We start from the raw sequence: 25,929 nt of genomic DNA on the forward strand, positions 1-25,929 counted from the left end.
GTGAAGGGCAGCGGTGTACATTAGCTGCGGTCTGATTTCGCCCTCTGAGGTTATAAACTGGAGAAAGGGCTGAACAGAAGTCTCAAACGCGCTTCGCAGCTCCTGAACGCGGCTCTCATCCCGGCGCGTTCCGAGGGAGACCGGGGCTGGGGACTTTGTGACACGCGAGGGCGGAACGGCTCCGGGCTGGGAGGCGGGGCGGGAACAGGGGAAGCGGGGCGGTGTCAGGACCACCCCTCCCGCAGGCGGAAGGGCGCGGAGGAGGTGACGCAGTAGGCCAGCGCCAGCGTCGCGGCAGCGGCTTCAGAGGAAGCTCGGCGGCGGTGGCGGCCGCGGCGAGCAGGCCGGACGCCTACTTGCTGGCTGGGCTTCCTCTGGAGCTGGCGAAGGCGGGGCCCGCGGTCCAGGCTGCTGCCGCGTCGGGGCCGACGGCGGGACAGGTGCCGGGAGCGAGGGGGCAGGTAAGCTGGGGCGCAGGCGGCCGAGTGCCGGACGTAGCGATCGCTTGGCTGGGCTGGCTGGCCATTCCGGCGCCGGTGCGCGCCACCTCAGCGCCCGGCCCGGAGGCCGAAAGCCGCCCTCCCCCCGCCGGAGCCGGAGGCCGCGGTCCGTCCCGGCCACAGCGTGCCTTTCCGGGGGGGGCGCGCGAGCTCGTCCCGAGGGGCCGCTGTCCTGCGCTCTCGCTCCAACCGGGCTGTGCGGCGGAGGCACCGGGAAGCTGGCGCCGTCCCCACCCCACCCCCCCACACACACACACCCCCAGCTCCTCCTGAAGTCTTGAAAGCTCTGGGAAGAGAATCGGCTGTCACAGGCTTCCAGCTCCGGCCGCCTTGGAAGTCCAGGGTTTTTATTTATTTGCTCGGACTGCCCTGCCTCCTTCTGGCCTTGATTCCTTCCACCGTGCTCCCGGGACCGATTTCCAGAGAGCCTGGCTGGTCATGAGCGCGGCGGGAGCCGTCTTTTCCCTTCGGTTTGCGCTGGGCGGTATCAGCCCCCGCTCTACGCCCAGTGGCCACTCTGTCGTGGGAAGAGGGATGCAGAGAGGATGTGGGAGTTTTGGACTTAGAGCCAGAATACACGAGGTGACATCCTACCCTGCTGTCTGGTGGTGTTTTTCATCTCATGCTAGACATTTCAACCTTTTTCGCCGCATGTAAAAATGGGACTTTTTTCTACCAGTATAAATTGTAATGTTGGGAGAATTAAATGAAGAAAGCAGACGTTATTATGAAATGTTTTGAGAATATGATTAAATTTAAGAATATCCAGAACACTTCATGAAAGGTTCCTAATTCTGGTCCCCCCCCACCCCGCCCATTTTGCCCGGAATAGCTAAGCTTGCTATGGAGAAGGGTGCCCGGACATGCCAGGCTCTTGCGTGGTCAGAGCCTAACTGCAGCTTCTGCTTTGGGTGGGCAGCATCAGGAAGAAAGGAGACTGTCTCCTAGCCATCTGCATGTCTCACGCTTATTGATAGCACGTTACTGGTTATATGAGGGATGGCTTAAATCAGTTTTGATCTTTACTCAAGATGGCTTTTTCCCAGGTGATCTTTTCTAGGAGAGTAGAGGAGGGTGATAGGGAGGGAGGCTTCATTTGCACCTTGGTTCAGTCTTACTTTTTTTTTTTAAAAAAATTATTTATTTCGAGACAGAGTCTCACTCTGACGCCCCGGCTGGAGTGCAGTGGCGCGGTCTTCTCCGCTCACTGCAACCTCCACCTCCCGGGTTTAAGCGATTCTCCTGCTTTAGCTTCTCGAGTACCTGGGATTACAGGTGCCCGCTATCACGCCCGGCTAATTTTTGTATTTTTTGTAGAGTCGGGTTTCACCATGTTGACCAGGCTGGTCTCGAACTCCTGACCTTAAGTGGTCTGCCCGCGTCGGCCTCTCAAAAGTGCTGGGATTACAGACATGAGCCACTGCACTCAGCCTATATCACTTTATAAATCAGGCTTTTTTTTTTTTTTTTTTTTTTTTTTTTGTAGGTTATTATGTGAATCCTTCAAAAATCATAGAAAAATTGAAATTTAACAATAATTTGCCTTCATTCTAGCTTGTCATAAACCCAGTGCTGTATACGCAGGCCTGCCTTTCCCTCCATCCTCGTATTCATGACCATTTACTTTGTGTTATTAGCCAGATTCCTGTGGAGCTGAGTTTGAGAACAGGGGGTTCTGTGTTTCTCTAGTTGCCATACAAACGTCTTATTGAAGTGGATCACCTTGGCATTCTCGATATTAAGCATGTCTTTGTGAATTTTTAGTTCATTTTTCTTTTCGTTAAATTGTACTCTGTCACTGATTTAAAGACTTTGGTAGATGCTTTAGAAAGGGTCAACTGATAAGGTGGTCACAGTGTTTGACATGTACTTTTCTTATCCATTATGATGAAACTCTTGTGATGACTTTTTTTGGGATATGGGTAATATTTTCAAAATTAAGGTAAATAGGCCATCAGGCTGAGTTGAACATTCTGTTTTAGGGAAATATATTCATTCTCAAATTATTCTTTTGTAGCCTTCTCATTGCTTTAGCAATTCCTACTCTGTTATTGGTAGAGCCAGAAATGGACCCTACATCGCAGATTTTCCAAAGATGCTACTTTTTTTTTTTCTCTAAGATGACCATGTTTATAGCATGTTGGTTTTCTTTTCTTTCTTTCTTTATCGATATGGAGTTTCGCTCTTTTTGCGCAGGCTTGGGGGCAATGGTACAATCTCAGCTCACTGCAACTTCTGCCTCCCAGGTTCAAGCAATTCTCCTGCCTCAGCCTCCCAAGTAGCTGGGAACACAGGCACTCGGCACCACTCCTGGCTGATTTTTGTATTTTTAGTACAGATGGGGTTTCACCATGTTGGCCAGGATGACCTCAATCTCTTGACCTTGTGTTGATTTTCTACAACCAGATGATAAAAGACATCATAAAGTCACTGATTTAAAGTCATGGTAACATAAAGGTAGTCTAATATACTGAGTCTACAGAGACCTGGTATGTATCTGAAAAACCAAATAGCTGAATCTCTCAAATTTTATTTTTGTGTCTGAAATACCTTAACTCTGAAGTTGATGAATTGATGTTGAATTTCAGATTCTGACAGGAAACTTTTCACATTTCTGACAGGAAACAAATAGAGGTATATATGAAGGGTTGGTATGAACCCAGGGTTACAGTTTCAGTCTAAACTGATACTACAGATTTAACATTGAAACAAAGCAGGGCTATGGAGTAGTAACAGCCTAGCAAAAAGTAAAGATTAGAAGTCACCTGCTGGCTCTTGAGGCAGTCTTCTGACTCTGGAACTACTTGAAATGAAAATTTCGAAGAATTTTTTTAACTTAATTTTTTTTCTTTAAATGGAATCTTGCTCTGTTGTCCAGGCTGGAGTGCTCACTGAAACCTCTGCCTCCGGGGTTCAAGTGATTCTCCTGCCTTAGCCTCCTGAGTAGCTGGGACTACAGGCATGCGCTCCCACGCCCAGCTAATTTTGTATTTTTAGTAGAGACAGGGTTTCACCATGTTGGCCAGGATGGTCTCAATCTCTTGACTTTGTGAGTCGCCAACCTCGGCCTCCCAAAGTGCTAGGATTATAGGCATGAGCCACCATGCCCAGCTAACTTAATTTTTAAAATATATAATTACGGCTAGCTGTGGTGGCTCACACCTGTAATCCCAACACTTTGGGAGGCTGAGGTGGGCGGATCACCTGAGGTCAGGAGTTTGAGACCAGCCTTGCTAACATACTGAAACCCTGTCTACTAAAAATACAAAATTAGCCAGGTGTGGTGGCACATACCTGTAGTCCCAGCTACTCAGGAGGCTGAGGGCAGGAGAATCACTTGAACCTGGGTGGTGGAGGTTGCAGTGAGCCTAGATCGGGCCACTGTACTCCAGCATGGGTGACAATCAAAATTCTCTCAAAAAAAAAAAAAAAAAAAAATTACATACAGTGAAATACATAGATGTTAAGGGTTTTTGTTTTTTAAAGCATATGTACACAAAGTGGAAGACAGAACAACAGCAAAAACATTTGGAAGTTGGAATGCAGATTGATTTAAGCAATCTGCCTGCCTCGGCCTCCCAAAGTGTTAGGATTACAGGTGTGAGCCACCACACTTGGCTGATACAACTTTTTCATAGTGAAGCTTCAGTTAACCTGTACAGTGGCTGCGCTGCAAACTTTCACCCAAATATTGGGCTACTTATTAAGGGGTTGCTTAGGCTTGGGGCTGTCCTGGAGTTGGAGAATGTCTAACAAGAATGTAAAGCTCACTTCTATTTCCTATATGTGTGTGCATTTTATCTTTGAAGGAATGTTGATATTTGATCAATGTAAACGTAACAACATGGCTGTGAATACAGGGACAGAAATGAAAAGGAAACCCATGTGAAAGTTGCTTTTAATTACCGGACTGTTTTATTTGAGAATCTTCAATGGCAGTATCTTTTGTCTTTGCCCCAGGGTCAGATTCCCTAAAGAAGAAGGGGTCTCCTGCTTGGAGAGTATAAAGCAGGCTTCCAGCTGTCTAGTTGCTAAATTGAGAGAAAAACTGGAGGTCTTAGCATTCATTATTTAAACACTCATTCATGTTCATTTAACTGAACTGTTTTCAGAAAGATGACCTCATTCTCAGCTGGACCAGTTGAAAAGCTTTCCAGTCCAGGAATCCACTATCCAATATGGTAGCCACTAGCTACATGTAGCAGCTTAAATCTAAATAATTAAAGGTTTAGGTCCTCAGTTGCACTAGACACATTTCAAGTGCTTGGTGGCCACATTTGCTGAGAGCCTACCATATTGGGCAGAGTAAATATAGAATATTTCTATCATTGCAGAAATTTTATTGGGCTGTGTCATTCTAGTTTAGAGAGGAAGGCTCCAGGTTTTTGTAAGGATGAGTAAGGGACAGTTGGCTGGTTTTGTGGAGTGTGGGAGGATATTTAAATCATTTGACCAATCCTTTTGTTTTTAGTATCATGTTCACATACCTCTGTAGAACAATTCCTAACCTGTTCTGAGGTATTGTTCTTTAGATTGCTTTCCTTAAGTCTCCCTCTGTTGCCTACACTGGAGTGCAGTGACATGGAGTCGGCTCATTGCAACCACTCGGCTCACTGCAACCTCTGCTTCCCAGGTTTAAGCAGTTCTCCTGCCTCAGCCTCCTGAGTAGCTGGGATTACAGGCACCCACCATCACGCCTGGCTGATTTTTGTATTTTAATAGAGACAGGTTTTCACCGGGTTGGCCAGGCTGGTCTCAAATTCCTGACCTCAGGAGATTCACCTGCCTTGGCCTCCCAAAGTGCTGGGATTACAGGCATGAGCCACCTTCCCCAGCTGAGATTTAACTTCTTTAGATCATTCAGTCAGTCTGCATTCTAACTTTCAGATGTTTTTGTTGTTCAGTCTTCCATTTTGTGTACGTATGCTTTAAAAAACGAAAGTCCTTAATTATATATTTAAAAAATTAAGTTAAAAAATTCTTTTTTTTTTTCCTTTTTGAAACAGAGTCTAGCTCTGTTGCCCAGGCTGGAAGTGCAGTGGCGTGATCTCAGCTCAGTGCAACCTCTGCCTCCCAGGTTCAAGTGATCTTCCTACCTTAGGCCCCCCGCCCCCCGGGTAGCTGGGATTACAGGAGTACACCACTATGCCTGGTTAATTTTTTGTATTATTATTATTATTATTATTATTAGTAGTAGTAGTAGTAGAGTTGGGGTTTCCCCATGTTGGCCAGGCTGGTCTCGAACTCCTGACCTCAGGTGATCCACCTACTTTGGCCTCCCAAAGTATTGGGATTATAGGCGTGGGCCATCACACCTAGCCACGTTAAAAAAAATTTTTTTTTTTTTTGAGACGGAGTTTTGTTCTTGTTACCCAGGCTGGAGTGCAATGGCGCGATCTCGGCTCACTGCAACCTCTGCCTCCTGGGTTCAGGCAATTCTCCTGCCTCAGCCTCCTGAGTAGCTGGGATTACAGGCACGCGCCACCATGCCCAGCTAATTTTTTGTATTTTTAGTAGAGACGGGGTTTCACCAAGTTGACCAGGATGGTCTCGATCTCTTGACCTCGTGATCCACCTGCCTCAGCCTCCCAAAGTGCTGGGATTACAGGCTTGAGCCACCGCGCCCGGCAAAAAAATTTTTTAATTTTTTTCTTTTTTTTTTTTTTTAAGAGACAGGGTCTCACTCTGTTGCCCAGGCTGGAGTGCAGTGGCTGTTTACAGGTGCGATCCCACTACTGATCAGCACAGGAGTTTTGACCTGCACCGTTTCCGACCTGGGCCAGTTCACCCCTCCTTAGGCAACCTGGTGGTCGCCTGCTCCCGAGAGGTCACCATATTGATGCAGAACTTAGTGCGGACACCCGATTGGCATAGTGCACTACAGCCCAGAACTCCTGGGCTCAAGCAATCCTCCCACCTCAGCCTCCCGAGTAGCTGGGACTACAGGCATGTGTCACTGCACCTGGCAAAAAAATTCTTAAGATGTAGATCAAAAGATGCAAAGTCTCAGACTGGAGGAGTAAGTTTTAGTGATCTATCCCATTGCATGGTAATCACGATTAAGAATGAAGTTCTTAAGAACAAAGGCCGGATGCGGTGGCTCACGACTGTAATCCCAGCACTTTGGGAAGCTGAAGCGGGCAGAACACCTGAGATCAGGAGCTGGAGACCAGCCTGACTAACATGATGAAACTGCTTATCTACTAAAAATGCAAGACTAGCCAGGCATGGTGGTGCATGCCTGTAATCCCAGCTACTTAGGCGGCTGAGGCAGGAGCATTGCTTAAACCACGAAGGTGGAGGTTGCAGTGAACTGAGATCTCGCCATTGCACTCCAGCCTGGACAACAAGAGTGAGACTCTGTCTTTAAAAAAAAGTGTGTATTTTGAAATTGTTAAAATAATAGATTTTTGGTGTTTTCATGACAAAAAATAAAGTTGGTGAGGTGATGAATATGTTAATTAGCTTGATTGAATCTTTCTACAATGTATACATCGATCAAAACATGAGATTGTATTCCATAAATATACACAATTATTTGCCAAATAAAAATACCTGAATTACAGCCTGGCCAACATGGTGAAATCCCTCTCTACTAAAAATACAAAAACTAGCTGGGCGTGGTGGCAGGCACTTATACCCCCAGCTACTTAGAAGGCTGAGGCAGGAGAATGCTTGAACCCGGGAGGCCAAGGTTGTAGTGAGCCAAGATTGTGCCACTGCACTTCAGCCTGGGTGACATAATGAGACTCCATCTTAAAAAAAAAAAAAAAAAAAAAAAATCATAAGTTAATTTTAATTAATTATTTAGGATTGGGTCTTGCTATGTCGCCCAGTTTGGTTTGTATCTTGGCCTCAAAGGATCCTTCTGCCTCAGTCTCTTGAGTAGCTGGGATTATAGATGTATGCCATGGTTCCTGGCTGGTTTTTTTTAAAAAAAATTTTAATGGCTTACACCTGTAATCTTAAGTAGTCAAGGCAGGAGAATCGCTTAAGCCTGGGAGTTTGGGGCTGCAGTGAGCCATGGCTGACAGAATGAGACCCTGTCTCTTAAGAAAAATTAAAAAATAAAAAAAAGGAAATTTTTTTTATTCTTAAGTTTTAGCAGGGAATGATGGTAAAATGTGTCTAACAATCTGCAGTCTTTATCCACAAGTAAAGTACTTCATCAGCATTTAATCATGTATAAGAATCTCCATTAAAAAAATGTTTCAGCTTTACCCAGGCTTCTTGAGCAGTTTTATATATAGCCATCTTTATTCTACCTTGGTTTTTGTCCTTTCTATTGTACTAAAATTTCTCCTGCAAATGTCAGAATTCAGTGAACACTTTTAATCGTTATCTTTCTTGATTTCTCAACAACCTTTGACTATTTCCCTCTTTTTAGAAACTTGTTCTAGCTTTGCCGATACCACCTTTACCTGATTTTCCACCTTATCTCGCTGGTCCTTTTTCACTTTCCTTTGCTTAGTCTTCTTTCTTTATCTCACTCTTAAATCCTGGAGTTCCTTGGGATATTGCCCTAAGATACATTCCCTTCTACCTTTTACAAATTCTTTCTAGGTGATCTTATCATTTTATATAGCTTTGGTTACTCTGAACTGAAAACTAGAATTCCCATAGTGTCCTCTTTTCAGAATTCTTGAACTGTATATCCCACAGGATATACTCACTTAGATTTCTGATTCAACATGTGAAATAGATAGATCTCAAATTCAACACGTGAAAGACTAAAGGCATGGTCAGTATAACTTTCCCCTGTCTCCATCTGTGTTCCGTTTCAGTGATACCACTGTTTACCTAGTAGCTCATATTTTTACCGCCTACAGATAGGCTTTTGACAAATTACAAGTCCTGTAATTTCTGTGTCCTGAAGATTGATTCACTTTGCTACATCCTCCCAGTTTTCCCTTTAATCCAAGAGGCTGTCACATTGTACCTGCATTTATTTACCTGTAACAGACTCTTAATGGGTCTCTTCTGCTGTGGCCTTCTCCTAGCGATTTTGCACATTTTCAGGTAGAATGATTTTTTTCAAGAATAAGAATCAGATGTTTGTCTATTAATGGCTTCACACCAACCTTATGTTAAGTGTCAGCATCATGAATTTAGCTCTTCTGTTCTTTATTTACCCCTTTGGTGCCTCCTTTCAGTGTTACTGAAGTTCTTTCTGTTCTTTGGAATACTGAATTCCCTCTCTTGCCTAGTAACTCTTGCTCATCATTTGTCTCACCAGAAATATAACTTATTCAGAGAAAAAATAATTTCTTCAGAGAGGTGTTTCCTGACCCTTTTGCCAGACATTTCCATTGTGCCTTGAATTTGACCTTTTTTTTTTTTTTTGAGGCAAAACCTTGCTCTGTCACCCAAGCTAGAGTGCAGTGGTGTGATCATAGCTCAGTGAAACTTTGACCTCCTGTATTCAAGTGATCCTTCACCTTACCCTCCTGAGTAGATGGGAACACAGGCATGTGCCACCAGTTTTGGCTAAAAAAAAATTTTTTTTTTTTTTTTTTTTTGAGACAGCATCTCCCTATGTTGCCCAGGAAGGTGATCTTGAGCTCCCAGGCTAAAGCGATACTCCACCTTGGCCTCCCAAAGTGCTGGTATTACAGGCATAAGCCACCATGCCTGGCCGATATTGGCAGTATACCATAATAAGAGTTTATTTGAATTACATTGTTTATTTCATATTAAGAAGTTTGTTTATATATGATTTTTCCACTCTAAACTAGAGGTTCCTCAGCTTTCTGTTTACAGCCTCCTTAATATATTTTTTACATGTCCTTAAGCCTAACAGTTTAATTTATTAAATAATTATGTTCAAACAGCTTAAGAAGTATTTAAGTTCTAGTAACCTAATTGACATCTAAGAAATACACAAATTAAAAGACAAAATCAGATAGATGTGGTGGTTCATGTCTGTTATCTCAGCTCTTTGGGAGGCCGAGGTGGGTGGATCGCTTGAGTCCAGGAGTTTAAGATCAGTCTAGGCAGCATAGTGAAACCTTATTTCTACAAATTTTTTTTTTTTTTAAATTTCCAGGAGTGGTGGTATATGTCTGTAGTCCCAGCTACTGGGGAGGCTGAAGGAGGACTGCTGGAGCCTGGGAGAGGCTATGGGGAGCACTGATTGCAACACTGTAATCCAGCCTTGGTGAACAGAATTAGACACTGTCTCAAAAAAAAAAATAAGAGAAAAAATTATATTTTTATTTTATTCTTAAATAACTATAGTTGTTTGCTGAATATACTTGTTGGGGATGACAAAACCCAAACCCTGGAATCATATTGAACACTGCCACCCACACTACCTTTTACTGTTTTAATTAAACTTCTTTGGGGGCTGGACATGGAGGCTTTATGACTACAATCCCAGCACGTTGGGAGGTTCAGGTGGGAAGATCGTTTGAGGCCAGGAGTTCAAGACCAGTCTTGACAACATAGTGAGACCCCATCTTGCTACCTTATTTTATTTTTTTAATTTAAAATTTTTATTTATTTATTTATTTAGAGACAGATTCTCACTGTGTCACCCAGGCTGGAGTGCAATGGCATGATCTTGGCTCACTGCAACCTCCAGCACCCGGGTTCAAGTTACTCTCCCACCTCAGGCTCCTGAGAAGCTGGCCATTAAAAGCGCCCACCACCACACCCAGCTGTTTTGTATTTTTAGTAGAGATGGGGTTTTACCATGTTGGCCAGGCTGGTCTGGAACTCCTGACCTCAGGTGATCTGCCCTCCTCAATCTTCAGAAATGCTGGGATTACAGGTGTGAGCCCCCACACCTGGCCACCATCTCGTTATTTTCAAAAATAAATAACATTTGCTTACATCTTTGCTTTCTCCACTCTTTTTTTTTTTTTTTTTGCTCTGAATTGATACTTGCATACTATTTTTTTTTAATCACAGCAACCAACAGATACTCAGCTTTGCAAAGATTATTATATCATTAAAAGGAATATAGCATGATCTATTTTGAACCTGAACTGTCTTGAACTAGTAATTTACTGAGTGATTGACAAATACAGAATATCACTTTTTCCTTGTAATTTAGAATTTCCTGTGGTGCCCTTGTGAGATCTCTACAGAATCCCAGGTTGCCTTGGGCACAGTTTGGGAACTGTGATCCTAAACTGTTCATAGGTTAGCGTATATGCTTTTAGACATTTTTCTCCAAAGATTCAAGCATATGCATGTAGTTTTCCTTTTAACAAAAATGGGCTGGTACATATTGCACAGCAACTTGATTTTTTTCATTCAACAGTGTATTATAGTAAAGGTAGTGGATTGAACATATACACTTAATTTTATGCCAGCCTGAAAATTTCATTAAAACAATAGAAGACTTCAAACAAACAAACAAAAATCTCATCCAGGCACGGTGGCTCATGCCAGTAATCCCAGCACTTTGGGAGGCTGAGGTGGGTGGATCATGAGGTCAGGAGTTCAAGACCAGCCTGACCAATATGGTGAAACCCTGCCTCTACTAAAAATAGAAAAATTAGCCAGGTGTGGTGGCAGGTGCCTGTAGTCCCAGCTACTCAGGAGGCTGAGGCAGGGGAATTGCTTGAACCTGGGAGACAGAGTTTGCAGTGAGCCAAGATTGCACTGCACTCCAACCTGGGCAGCAGAGCGAGATTCTGTCTCAAAAATAAAAAAACAAAACCCTCAAGATAACAACAGGAACGATGAGCATAACAACAATATTGTGAAAGCTGGAAAGCAGAAAAGACTAATGATGACGAATTCACCAACTTGCAAAAGCTGTATCATAAACCAACAGTGGAGAGAGCCTTTGAATAGTCATGTTATGTTACCAAACCCTATAAAACTCTCAGCTTTTAGCTGTGTCTTGTGCTGTGGAGGTGAAGGTGGAACAGAAAATATGAGTTGTTTGAAAGTCTGTTTCAGAAAAGTATTTCCACATCTGACCTCCCTTTCTTCTCCCCGTAGACATAAACGGTAAATAGAGACTTACTATCTGGAGTAGAAAAGAATTATCATCTAGACAGAGGCATACCATGCATAGTTAAGGGTAAGGTACTGTGCCTTATAAAGGAGCCTAGTGGAAATTTGTATACTGAAGGCAGAAACCTCTAGCCTTTTTTCCTGACTTAGTTCTCAGAGTCTTGTCCCTTTCTATTATTTCCCATTCACCAAAAGCAGCCTCTTTCAAGTTTAAGCTATTGTTTTGGTATAAACAACATGTCTTTAAATTACCTTTTTATTTTTTTATTTTTATTTTTCGAGACAGAGTCTCACTCTTGTTACCCAGGCTGGAGTGCAGTGGCGCGATCTCAGCTCACTGCAACCTCCGCCTCCTGGGTTTAAACAATTCTTCTGCCTCAGCCTCCTGAGTAGCTGGGATTACAGGTGCGTGCCACCATGCCCAGCTAATTTTTGTGTTTTTAGTAGAGACGGGGTTTCACCATGTTGGTCAGGCTGGCCTCTGCCTCCCAAAGTGCAGAGATTACAGGCATGAGCCACCACGACTGGCTACCTTTTTATTTTTATTCATTTATTTTGTTTTGAGACAGAGGCTTCTTGTTGTCCAGGTTGGAGTACAGTGGCACGATCTCTGCTCACTGCAACCTCTGCCTCCTGGGTTCAAGTGATTGTCCTGCCTAGTCTCCCAGGTAGCTGGGATTGCAGGTGCTTGCCATCACACCTGGCTAATTTTTGTATTTTTAGTAGAGACAAAGTTTCACCGTGTTGGCCAGGTTGGTCTTGAATTCCTGACCTCAAATGATCCTCCCACCATTGCCTGGATCCTGTGTCTTCTTCACTTACTCCCTTATTTGCCAGAGTATCTCTGCATCCTTCTCAGCGTACCTGTGACTCTCTGAGAAGAATGCATGGGAGTTAAATATTTTGATAACTTACATCTCTGAAAACCTTTTTTCTGTCAGTTTTTAAGTTAGTTTCAGTCTGGAATTTTGTGGTACTTTCTAGGAGATTGCCTCAAAATTTTAAATGTTTTAAATTTTTGGCCCAGTGCAGTGGCTCCACACCTCCTGAGTAGCTGGGACTACAGGTGCGCACCACCACGCTAGGCTAATTTTTGTATTTTTAGTAGAGACAGGGTTTCAACCATGTTGGTGAGGATGGTCTCCATCTCTTGACCTTGTGATCTGCCGGCCTTGGCCTCCCAAAGTGCTGGGATTACAGGCGTGGGCCACTGCGCCTGGCCATTTTTTTTTTTTTTTTTTTTTTTTTGACTTTTAACTTTGAAATAACTTCAGATTTACCAAAAAAAAAACCAAAAAACAAAAAAAAAAACCCGCAAAATATTACAAAGTTTTCCTGTATGCTTCACCTAGCTTTGCTTCAGGTTTTTTTTTTTTTTTTGTAGACATTCGTGCTCTGTTGCCCAGGCTGGGGTGCAGTGGCGTGATCTTGGCTCACTGCAACTTTTGCCTCCTGGGTTCAACTGATTCTCCTGCCTCAGCCTCCTGAGTAGCTGAAATTACAGGTTTGTGCCACCACGGCCGTCTAATTTTTGTATTTTTGGTAGACATGGGGTTTCACCATGTTGGCCAGGCTGGTCTTGAACTCCTGACCTTAGTTGGTCCACTCACCTCAGCCTCCCAGAGTGCTGGGATTACAGGCATGAGCCACCGCACCTGGCCTTGTTTTAGTTTTTTAAGGAGACAGAGTCTTGCTATGTTGCCCAGGCTGATCTTGAACTCTTGGGCTCAAGCAATCCTGCCTCCACCTCCCACGTAGGTGGGTCTACAGGTGTGCACCACTGAAACTGGCCTCTCTAATGTTATAGAACTATAGCACATTATCAAGGCTAGGAAATTAACATTAAGAGAATACTATTAACTGATCTACACACCTTATTCAAAGTTTATCAATTGTCACGTGACTTTTCTTTTTCTGAACTAAGACTCAGTCCAGGATGACACCTTGCTTAATTGTTTTCTCCTTAATCTCGGTCTTTTATTCTAGGACAGTTCAGTCTGTCTCTGTCTTTCAGGACTTTGATTGACCTGATTGAAGAGTATTAGCCAGTTATATATTAGCCAGATACAGAATATCTCCCCAAATTTGGGTTTATCTGTTGTTTCCTCATGATGATGATGATTATGATGATTTTTTTTTTAAGAAAATCTCTCTCTGTTGCTCAGGCTAGGATGAAGTCCTGCCATCTAGGCTCACTGCAGCCTCCGCCTCCCAGGTTCAAGTGATTCTCATGCCTCAGCCTCACTTGTAGCGGGATTGCAGGTGTGCACCATCGTGCCTGGCTGATTTTTGTATTTTTAGTAGAGACAATGTTTTGCCATGTTGGTCAGGCTGCTCTCAAACTCTTGACCTCAGGTGATCCACCTGCCTTGGCCTCCCAAAGTGCTGGGATTACAGGCATGAGGCACCGAGCCAGTCTGGTGATGTTAATCTTGATCATCTGATTAAGATGTTGTTTGCCATGTTTTTCCATTAAAAATTAATCTTGGCCTGGTACAATGGCTCACCCCTGTAATCCCAGTACTTTGGGAGGCCGAGGTAGGTGGATCATTTGAGGCCAGGGGTTTGAGACTGGCTTGGCCAATATGATGAAACCCCATCTCTACTGCAAATACAAAAATTAGTCTGATGTGATGGTATTCACCTATAATCCCAGCTACTTGGGAGGCAGAGGCAGGAGAATTGCTTGAACCCGGGAGGTGGAGGCTGCAGTGAGTAAAGATTGCCACTGTATTCCAGCTTGAGCAATATAGTGAGACTGTCTCAAAAAAAAGAAAGTTATTCTTTTTAATTTAAAGTATTTTGTGGGAGATATTTTGAGACTATGTATATATCTTATTTCTCATATTTTCAGTCTCTAGTTTTAGCATCCATTGATGAGTCTTCCTGAGTCAGTTATTTCTGAGAGAGGCTGCAAATTATAACTTTCTATTCCTTTTTTCTTTTTTTTTTGAGACAGAGTCCCTCTGTCACCTAGGCTGGAGTGCAGTAGTCGATACCAGCTCATTGCAACCTCTGCCTCCCTGGATTCAAGCAGTTCTCCTGCCTCGGCCTCCCAAGTAGCTGGGACTACAAGTACATGCCACCATGCCCGGCTAATTTTTGTATTTTTAGTAGAGATGGCATTTTGCCATGTTGGCCAGGCTGGTCTTGAACTCCTGACCTTGAGTGATCTGCCAGCCTCGGCCTCCCAAACTGCTGGGATTACAGGCATGAGCCACCCCACCCAGCCTAATTTTTCTATTTTGTTCTTTTTTTCTTGTTATTAAGATTTTATTAGGTATTAATTTTAAATTAAGTGTTAAATATTTATAAGGTATTTAATAAGTATTCAGTAATGTCACACATTAATATTAAGTATTTAATATTTAAAATATTAATTTAAATATTTGAACAGTAGAATTAAAAGTTACACATACTTTGGTAACTTTTCTGTCATTCTTTCTATATTAATTTGAGATTCTGTGTAAGGAATAGCTGTCCCTTATGCCTGTTTGTTTTTTTAGTTAGTTTTTTACATCCCTATAAACAAGGATATTTACTTTATTCTTGAGGCAGGGCCTTGCTCCATTTACCAGACTGGAATGTTGGAGTGTGGTGGCACAATCAGGGCTCACTGCAGCCTCAACTCCCTGGGCTTAAGCCATTCTTCTACCTCAGCTCCCCAAGTAGCAGGGATTACAGGTGTGTGCCACCACACCTCACTAATTCTTTTGAATTTTAGTAGAGATGTCTCACTATGTTGCCCAGGCTGGTCTTGAACTCCTGAGCTCAAGCATTCCTCCAGCTTTGGCCTTTCAAAATGGTGGGATTTCAGGTGTGAGCCACCATGCCCAATCTTGGGTCTGTTATTTATTACTGTCATTTGTAATGATAATAATATAATGGTAGTATTTGGTTGCTCAAAGTTGCTTGGCCATTATAAGTGAGGCCTTTCAGATTGTTTTCTGTGTCCTTTTGTTTGTTTGTTTGTTTTATTTTTTGAGATGGAGTGTCCTTCTGTCACCCAGGCTGGAGTGCAGTGGTGCAATCTCAGCTCACTGCAACCTCTACCTCCTGGGTTCAAGCAGTTCTTCTGCCTCTCCTGAGTAGCTGGGTTACAGGTCTGTGCCACCACGCCTGGCTAATTTTTTTATTTTTAGGAGAGACAGCGTTTCACCATGTGGACCAGGCTGGTCTTGGAACTCCTGAATCAAGTGATCCACTCGCCTCAGCCTCCTAAAGTGCTGGGATTACAGGAGTGAGCCACCACACCTTGCCTCTTGTGTCCTTTTGACATTTTTTCTTTTTTTTTTTTTTTTTTTAGCACTTCTGTATCTGTATGTATGTTAATTATGATGAGTTCATACTGATAACTCTGATTTCAGTCTAGCACCATGAGTTCATTCTCACTTTGTCTTCTGTTATTTGTAATTTCTTTCTCCAGCAGGAAGAAACCTAGCTCTGTCTACCATGTATTTACTCGTTTGCTCAATTTTGGAATACTTGTTTCAGAATTAACTTGTACTTCTGTGAAAAACAAATTTGCTAACCAGTGTACCGTACTTGCATGTAGTCCTTTTGTCTTTACAGCCAAAATATTGTTTCCTGCATTTGCTGCTTCTCTACTCCTTTCAGTGCAGTTATGGTATTCATTTGAAGTTCAGTTATTGTTTGTGTCTCATTTTGGATTTCTCTGCATTCTGGTTGGTTTTCATTATTTGTATACTTAAAAAATATGTGAAACATTATCATGGTCTGAAAAGTGGGAACTTTACAAAAAGGCATATTCAGAGAAGTGCTACTTATCTCATTTACTTGACCCTTTCCCAATACTTCCATTCTTCTCACCTTATTCCCACCTATCATGAAGTGGCATATTATTGATGTTCATTTGAACTTTCCTTTTTTCACTTAATGATATATCCTAAAAATCACTCTCTGTTAGTTCATAGAACTCATTCTGATTCTTTTATGGCTTTATTCATTGTGTGCATAAACCATAATCTATTCAGCCATTCTCTGTGGACATTTAGGTTGTTTTCTCTTTTTCTTTTCTTTTCTTTCTTTTTTCTTGTTTTTGTTTTTTTGAGACCAGATATCACTCTGTTGCCCAGGCTAGGGTGGCAGTGGTGCGATCTCGGCTCACTACAGCCACAAATTCCTGGGCTCAGGTGATCCTTTAACCTCAGCCTCCCGAATAGCTGGGACCACAGGGACATGCCTCCACACCTGGCTAATTTCTGTATTTTTTTAAATAGAGATGGGGTTTCATCATGTTGCCCAGATTGGTCTCAAACTCCTGGGCTCAAGCAATTCACCCGCCTCAGCCTCCCAAAGTGCAGGATTATAGGCTGAGCCACAGTACCCTGACAGTTGTTTTTCAATACTTTGCTATTATAAACAATGTTGCAGTGAATAGCCTTGTACATATGTATATTTGTATTATTGTAGGCATGTCTTCAGGGTAAATTCCTTAAAGTAGGATTGCTAGATTAAAAGGTAAATACTTTTTGTAGTTATTAAATGTTACCAGATACCCTCCAAAAAGATTGGATCAATTTGTATTCCTCACAACACAGTGCGGAAAGGCCCCCCTCTTCCCCATCAAGAGAATGTGTTACAACTTTTGCCAATTGTCTTATGAATGAAGTTGGACATCTTTCTTAAGCTTAAGGAACATTTAAAAAGCTTTATTTATAAATTGTCTCCTTAGGTCTTTTTCCTACTTTCTATTACCCTTTTTTTCATTTATCTCTCAGTTTAAGAGTTCCATATGTTAGGGGTATTAGCCTTTTATAATACATGTTGCACATTTTTTTTTCTAGTTTATCGGTTGTCTTTTTATTTTGGTCATTTATTATTTTTTTTAACTTCCGAGCTTTCTATTGAGTCTTTAATTTCTGCTATTTTTAATTTTTAAGACTCCTTTCTTATTTTTGGCAATTCCTTTTAAATAAAACTAACATCTTGTTCTTTTTTCTAATGGATATATTTGCTTTTGCTTCTTTGAAGATAGTGTTAGTTTTCTTTTCTTCTGTCATCTTCTTCTTTTTTTTGAAACAGAGTCTTGCTCTGTGCCCATGCTGGAGTTCAGTGGCTCAATCTCAGCTCACTGGAACCTCCATCTCCCAGGTTCAAATGATTCTCCTGTCTCAGCCTCCTGAGTAGCTGGGATTACAGATACGTGTTATCACACCCAGCTAATTTTTTTTTTTTTGAAACCGAGTTTTGCTCTTCTTGCTCAGGCTGGAGTACAATTGTGCGATCTCAGCTCACCACAACCTCTATCTACTGGGTTCAAGCAATTCTCCTGCCTCAGCATCCCGAGTACCTGGGATTACAGGAATGTGCCATCACGCCCGGCTAATTTTGTATTTTTAGTAGAGACGAGATTTTTCCGTGTTGTTCAGGCTGATCTTGAACTCCCGACTTCAGGTGATCTGCCCACCTCAGCCTCTTAAATTGCTGGGATTACAGGCATGAGCCGCTTTGCCCAGCCAGTTTTTTTTTTTTTTTTTTTTTTTTTTTTTTTTTTTTTTTGTATTTTTAGTAGAGTCGGATTTTCATCCTGTTGACCCTGTTGGTCTCAAACTCCTGACCTCAAGCGATCCATCTGCCTTGGCCTCCCAAAGTGCTGGGATTACAGGCATGAGCCACTGCACTCACCCCCACCTTTTTAAAATTGTGGTAAAATATATGTAAACATAGAATTTACTATTTTAGCCTTTTTTAGTTGCACAGTTCATTGGCATTAAGTACATTGGCATTGTTGTGCAACCATTACCACCATTCATCTCCAGAACCTTTTCATCTTCCCAAAATGAAATTCTGTACCCATTAAGCAATAACCTCCTTTATTCCCCTTCCCTGTTAGTTTATAAAAGTTGATTAACCTATCTATTTTGTTTTTATCTGTTTGTTTTGATCTGCTTTTTATCTCTAGAGGTCTGGTGATTCTTGGTCATCTTTTATTTTTTATTTTATTTTTTTTGAGACTGAATCTCACTCTGTTGCCCAGGCTAGAGTGCAGTGGTGTGATCTTAGCTTACCACAACCTCTGCCTCCCAGGATCAAGCCAGTCCTGTGCCTCAGCCTCCCACGTACCTGGGATTACAGGCGTGTACCACCATGCCCAGCTAATTTTTGTATTTTTAGTAGAGATGGGGTTTTCCCTTGTTGGCCAGGCTGGTCTTTAACTCCTGACTTCAACTGATCTACCCCCCTTGGCCTCCCAAAGTATTGGGATTATATGCATGAACCACCATGCCTGTCTAGTTTTTAAGAATGACCACTAAGAAACTGCTTGGAAACTCTTTAACACGTGGTGGGACATGTCAACTTTGGGCTATGTTGAGCCATTTTGTGGGGGAATATCTGTATCTTTATGGATTATTTTTTGTGTGTATAGACTAGTTATATTCTCCAGAGAAGAATTTTCCAGTCTGTATGGATAAGACAGACTGCTAGCATTCTGGGAGATGAGTGACAAAGAGTGCTTGGGGCCTCGTGTCAGTATATAATTCCATCTTCAAACTGTACCTGGAGTTTCTCTGTCTGCAGACTTTCCATTTGACTCTTTTTGAAGAATAAACTTCCAATCTTGGGTAGGGGAGGGTCACTTAACTGCCATGGTGGAGTTAAGTAGGGATCTGGAGTCAAATTGCTTCTTAAACTTCAGGCTACCCTATAGCCTAAAGTTTAGCCTTGTTTTGTTGAGATATCCACAAATATCAACAAATATCAATTAATTGTTCAGGCTTGTTTTGTTGAGATATCCCCAAATATCACTATCTGTTGGTTTTTTCTCTTTGAACGATCTGTTTCCCCCAGGGACTAGTCGCCTTCTTGGAGGTATAGAGCTTCTTGCCAGTCTTATGGAAGCTGAATGGGGAAGGGCTTGTATTTATCTTCCTAGTATGCTCCTGTGCTCAGCTGTACATGATATACCTGACTATCCTGGGTCATCTTCCCCAGAAAGTGGAATTTTCATTACCTGCCTGGGTAGGAGATGGTATCTAGAAGTTTCACTGCTTCTTATTCAGACTTTGAGCCAGCCCTTCCTTTTAAGCACCATGCATACTCCTGACTTTCCTAGGTATATATTGCCTCTACTTCTGAGCTTTTCTGCTTTCTGAGGTGCTATAGCAGCAGTAGCTGCTGCTGCTGCTGCTGCTGCTGCTGCTTTCTGCTTTCTTCTCTTTCTTCTTCTTTCTTCTTTCTTCTTTCTTCTTCTTCTTCTTCTTCTTCTTCTTCCTCCTCCTCCTCCTCCTCCTCTTCCTCCTCCTTCTCCTCCTCTTCTTCCTCCTCCTTCTTCCTCCTCCTTCCTCCTCCTCTTTCCTCCTCCTCCTTCCTCCTCCTTCCTTCCTCCTCCTTTCCTCCTCCTTCCTCCTCCTTTCTTCCTCCTTCCTTCTTCTTCCTCCTTCTTCCTCCTTCCTCCTTCTTCCTTGTTCTTTCTTCTTCCTCCCTTCTTCCTCTTCCTTCTTTCTTCTTCCTCCTCCTCCTCCTTCCTCCTCCTCCCTCCTCCTCCTCCCTCCTCCTCCTCCCTCCTCCTCCTTCCTTCTTCTCCTTCCTCCTCCTTCCCCTCTCCTTTCTCCTCTTCCCTCCTCCTCTCTCCTCCTTTCTACTCCTCTCTCCTCCTTCCTCCTCCTCCCTCCTCCTTCCTCCTCCTTCCTCCTCCTCCCTCCTCCTTCTTCTTCCTTTCTTCCTCCTTCTTCCTTTCCCTCCTGCTTCTTCTTCCTTTCTTCCTCCTCCTCCTCCTCCTTCTTTCTTCTTCTTCTTCTTTTCTTCTTTTTCTTCTTCCGTCTTCCTTCCTCCTCCTCCTCCTCTTCCTCCTCCTCCTCCTTCTTCTTCCTTCTTCTTCTTCTTTCTTCTTTCTTCTTCTTCCTTTTTTTTTTGAGACAGAATTTGACTCTTGTCTCCCAGGCTGGAATGCAGTGGCTCAATCTTGGCTCACTGCAACCTCTGCCTCCCAGGTTCAAGCAATTCTCCTGCCTCAGCCTCCCAAGTAGCTGAGATTACAGGCACTTGTCATCATGCTTGGCTAACTTGTTTTGTATTTTTAGTAGAGACAGGGTTTCACCAAGTTGACCAGGCTGGTTTCGAACTCCTCACCTCAGGTGATCCACCTGCCTCAGCCTCTCAAAGATCTCATTATGCTGGGATAACATATCCAGATCTCATTATGCTGGGATAACAGGTGACAGCCACTACACCCAATCCTGTGTTCTCATTTGTAAAATGAAGGAGGGGGAAGGGAGAGGAGACCAAATACTACTTAAGACTGATTCCATATTGACTTATTTATAATTTTCTTATAGCAGAATAATTTGTGTACAGCAAATTTTTAAAAGAAAGAGCAGGTACTTTTTCTCTGTATAGTCATGTACCAGTAGATACTCAATAAATACATGTGGTGTCAACATCTCAAGAGGGAGGCCAGCATCCTCTGTTACCAGTCAAAGACTCTCTGAGTAGCCGTGCAAGGACAGGGCTCTATCAAATGCTCTTATCCAGTGATGGTTCTGGATCTCAAATGAATATAAGAAAAAAGAACCAACACAAGCATACACACATATACTGCAGGAACATACTCTAGAGACAGCAGATGGAAATGAATGACAGTCAAAACCAAACAGTGATTTCACTTCAATATTTAATGAGATCTGATATTAATGAAGGCTCTTTAGTCTAGAAAGAAAGGCACTAGTCACTGCAGGTAGAGTGGAAGAAATAATAGCCTATAAATCAGAAGCCAGTATTCTAATTTCAGCTTGCTAACAATTTATTAAGAAAAGCGGCATTACTCTTCTGTATATAAGTTTTCTCTGGGGAAAAGAATGGAGGGCTGAACACACGTTTACCTCAGTTCCTTCTCCAAATCACACTGAGGTTACAGAAATCAGATTTTTTTTTTTTTTTTTTTTTGAGGTGGAGTTTTATTCTTGTCGCTCAGGCTGGAGTGCAGTGGTGCAATCTCAGCTCAATGCAACCTCCGCCTCCTGGATTCAAGCAATTGTCCTGCCTCAGCCTCCCCAGTAGCTGGGATTACAGGTGTGAGGATTACAGGGCTCAAGCAGTCCTCCCACATCGGCTACCCAGAGTGCTGGGATTATAGGTGTGAGCCACTGTGCCTGGCTGGAAATGATTCTTTAAGTATTTTTCTCAGAGGCAGATGTACAATAAATGGCTTTTTGTTAGAGTACTCATGTCCTCCCTCCTCTCCAGTTTTCATTGTGATGAAAACCTTGGTCAGGTAAGATTTCATTGTGTCTAATAGTCTAAATTGAAGTATTTGTACTTTTTTTTTTTTTTCAATTTTCTACCTTAATTACTGTGAATATCTCTTCATGACCTTATTTTTAGATAGATCTATAACCTCCTTCTCTTCTTTACAGCTGCATCCAGATCTCATTATGCATCAGAAAAATGAAAAAACAGAGGAAAATTCTATGGAGGAAAGGAATACACTTAGCCTTTTCTGAGAAATGGAATACTGGGTTTGGAGGCTTTAAGAAGTTTTATTTTTACCAACACTTGTGCATTCTGAAAGCTAAGCTGGGAAGTCCAATTACTTGGAACAAACACTTGAGACGTTTCCAGTGTAGAAAGAAAGCCCTTCAAATCCAGAAAACGTGGATCAAGGATGAACCCCTTTGTGCTAAGACCAAGTTTAGTGTGGCTACTCAAAATGTTAGTACTTTGTCCTCTAAAGTGAAAAGAAAGGACACTAAGCACTTCATTTCCTCTTCAAGAACTCTCCTGAGACTCCAAGCAGAGAAGTTACTGTCATCAGCAAAGAATTCTGACCATGAATACTGCAGAGAAAAAAATCTCTTGAAGGCAGTTGCTGACTTTCCATCAAATAGTGCTTTAGGTCAGGCCAATGGTCACAGACCTAGGACAGAACCACAAGCTTCTGACTTTCCCATGAAGTTCAATGGGGAGAGCCAAAGTCCAGGTGAGAGTGGCACGATTGTGGTCACCTTGAGCAACCATAAGAGAAAGTGCTTTTGTTATGGCTGCTGCCAAGGGCTGGAGCGCCACAGGAATGGGGGACCCTTGATTCCAAAAAAGTTCCAACTTAACCAACATAGAAGAATAAAATTATCTCCTCTTATGATGTATGAAAAATTATCCATGATTAGATTTCGGTACAGGATTCTCAGATCCCAGCACTTCAGAACCAAAAGTAAAGTTTGCAAGCTAAGAAAAGCCCAGCGAAGCTGGGTGCAGAAGGTCACTGGGGACCATCAAGAGACCCTTAGGGAGAACATTGAGGGTGGCAGTTGCAGCCCATTTCCTTCCCCAGAACCTAAGGACCCTTCTTGTCGACATCAAACGTACTTTCCAGATATGGACAGCAATGCTGTGGTGAAGGGGACGAACTCTCTTGTGCCTGATGGCCACACTAAAGGAAGCCCTTTCTTGGGCAAGGAGCTTAGTTTAGACGAAGCATTCCCTGACCAACAGAATGGCAGTGCCACACATGCCTGGGACCAATCACCCTGTTCTTCTCCTAAGTGGGAGTGTACAGAGCTGATTCATGACATCCCCTTACCAGAACATCATTCTAGTACCATGTTCATTTCAGAAACCGAAAGAGATATTATGACTCTGGGTCAGGAAAATCGGACAAGTTCTGTCAGTGATGACAGAGTAAAACTGTCAGTGTCTGGAGCAGATACATCTGTGAGTAGTGTAGATGGGCCTGTGCCCCAAAAGGCTGTTCAAAAGGAGAACTCATATCAGATGGAGGAGGATGGATCTCTCAAGCAGAACATTCTTAGTTCTGAGTTGCTGGATCACCCTTACTGTAAAAGTCCACTGGAGGCTCCCCTGGTGTGCAGTGGACTCAAACTAGAAAATCAAGTAGGAGGTGGGAAGAACAGTCAAAAAGCCTCTCCAGTGGATGATGAACAGCTGTCCGTCTGTCTTTCTGGTATGCACTTTTCCTTTATTCTCTGCCAGACTCCAAGCTCACACCTGCTGTCCATTATCCTTGCTTATAATAAGAGTTCTATTTTTTTCTCCCACACATGGATTTTTCTTTAAAGCAGATAGTCTTCTTGAAGCCTTTTATATTGCTGCATTATGTAGATGTTCCATAATTTAATCTTTAATGCTCATAGATGCTTGCATTGATTCCATTTTTTCCCATAAGGTAATAGTGCGACGAAATTATTTCTTTTCGTTTTTTGAAACAGAGTCTTGCTCTGTCACCCAGGCTGAAGTTCAGTGGTGGGATCTCAGCTCACTGCAACCTCCACCTCCTGGTTCAAGGATTCTCCTGCCTCAGCCTCTCGAGTAGCTGGGACCACAGGCACATACCACCACATCCAACTAATATTTTGTATTTTAGTAGAGACAGGGTTTCACTGTGTTGCCCAGGCTGGTTGTAAACTCCTGAGCTCAGGCAATCCTCCCACTTCGGCCTCCCACAGTGTTAGCATTACAGGCGTGAGCCAGCATGCCCTGTCTAAAACTTATCTATCTTTAAATTTGTGGCTTCTAGTTCTTAGTCATGCTTTTTAAAAAGCCTTCTCTTGTCAAAACTATCCCATGAAGTAAATACGTATAAACATTTTTTGGGAAGACAATATGATAGTATAAATTACGGCACAGTCAGGCAACAGTTTGCTATGCAGTTATTTAAGAATATAGTTCTAGTCTGGGCATGGTGGTTTATGCCTGTAATCCCAGCACTTTGGGAGGCCGAGGTGGGTGGATCATGAGGCCAGGAGTTCAAGACCAGCCTGGCCAACATGGTGAAACCCCATCTCTACTAAAACTACAAAAATTAGCCAGTTGCAGTGGTATGTACCTGGAATCCCAGCTGTTTGGGAGGCTGAGGCAGGAGAATGACTTGAACTCAGGCGGCAAAGATTGCAGTGAGCCAAGATTGTGCCATTGCACTCCAGCCTGGGCAACAGAGTGAGACTCTGTCTCAAATAAAAAAGAACATAGATCTGTATTTTAATACTGAAAGATGTCTGTGTAAAGTGAAAACAGGCTGAGCGTGGTGGCTGACACCTGTAATCCCAGCGCTTTGGCAAGCCAAAATGGGTAGATCACCTGAGGTCAGGAGTTCAAGACCAGGCTGGTCAACATGGTGAAATCCCGTCTCTACTAAAAATTAGCCAGGCTTGGTGGTGCGTGCCTGTAATCTCAACTACTTGGGAGGCTGAAGCAGGGAGAATCACTTGAACCTGGGAGGTGGAGGTTGCAGTGAGCCTAGATTGTACCACTGTACTCCAGCCTGGGTGACAGAGCAAGACTCCATCTCAGAAAAAGAAAAAAAGAAAAAAAACATCAAGTTGTAAAATGGTATGAAACCATTTTTTCTTTTTTTTTTTTTGAGACGGAGTTTTGCTCTTGTTACCGAGGCTGGAGTGCAATGGCGCGATCTCGGCTCACCACAACCTCTGCCTCCTGGGTTCAGGCAATTCTCCTGCCTTGGCCTCCTGAGTAGCTGGGATTATAGGCACGCGCCACCATACCCAGCTGATTTTTTGTATTTTTAGTAGAGACGGGGTTTCACCATGTTGACCAGGATGGTCTTGATCTCTTGATCTCGTGATCCACCCGCCTCAGCCTCCCAAAGTGCTGGGATTACAGGCGTGAGCCACCACTCCTGGCCACCATTTTTTCTTAAAAGGTACGTACATTAATATGTGTATATATGTGTGCATATGCATTTGTATAGGACATATCAGGACAGATACATGAAATTATTACAAATAGCTTTTGGGCGCTAGTTAGGAGGGTTATTTCTGGGTAGTTTAAACAGTTCTGAGCACTTTATTTTTCCAGCCACTAAGTATAAGAAATTCTTTCTTACAAAAAGGCACAAAGTACAGAGTCTTAGCAAATTAAAAAAAAAAAAATTCCGTCTATCCTCTTCTGTTCTAGAATAAAGACAGATTTCCCTACTGAGGTTAGCAGGTTCATGATAAGTAAACCTAAAAAAAATTAGCATTTACCCACAAATGCCAATTAACCCTTATAGATGTAACAATTCCAAATATGATTGATAAGTTGAATATGCACATAGTAAAACGGGTAGCATGACCTGAGGAAGTAGGAATTCTTACAGAATTCACATTTAGTGATAATATAATTTATTATTTTAATAGGCTAAAGGGAAAAAAAATGTTATCTCAGCAAGTGCTGAAAAGCCTGTTAGTAAAATTATTTCTCATTATGTTTAAATCTCTTAGAAAACTAGTAATAAAGGAGGCTTCCTTCACTTACAAAAGAATATCAATCAGAAACCAATAGCAGTTCTAGGTTTAAGACAATGAAGTAAGCGCATGGAATCTCTTCTTCCTCCTACCAAATCCATAGAAATTATGAAAAATATATTTAAAATACATGTGTCTTCATACTCACAAACAAGGAAGAGAGAGTTTTGGTAGATTAGAAACTCGGAATCAGCTCCCACTGGGCAGAAAGTAGAGGGAAGGTCCAGAGGGGCAGA

The 25,929-nt window shown here is 42.6% G+C and overlaps 1 protein-coding gene across 2 annotated transcripts in view; it reads left to right on the forward strand.

Moving 5' to 3' along the window:
• The first annotated feature begins 277 nt into the window (after positions 1 to 277).
• Positions 278 to 25,929, forward strand: part of SENP5 (SUMO specific peptidase 5) — a 64,145-nt gene continuing 38,493 nt past the window's right edge. For both annotated transcript variants that reach the window (XM_010336952.3, XM_010336953.3), the window contains exons 1-2: positions 278 to 461; positions 21,848 to 23,391. In XM_010336952.3, coding sequence (XP_010335254.2) covers positions 21,879 to 23,391 — 1,513 coding nt within the window. In that variant the 5' untranslated portion in view covers positions 278 to 461; positions 21,848 to 21,878. The remainder of the gene's footprint in view (positions 462 to 21,847; positions 23,392 to 25,929) is intronic.

The sequence above is a fragment of the Saimiri boliviensis genome, chromosome 8 (assembly GCF_048565385.1).
Source record: "Saimiri boliviensis isolate mSaiBol1 chromosome 8, mSaiBol1.pri, whole genome shotgun sequence".
Taxonomy (NCBI): Eukaryota; Metazoa; Chordata; class Mammalia; order Primates; family Cebidae; genus Saimiri; species Saimiri boliviensis.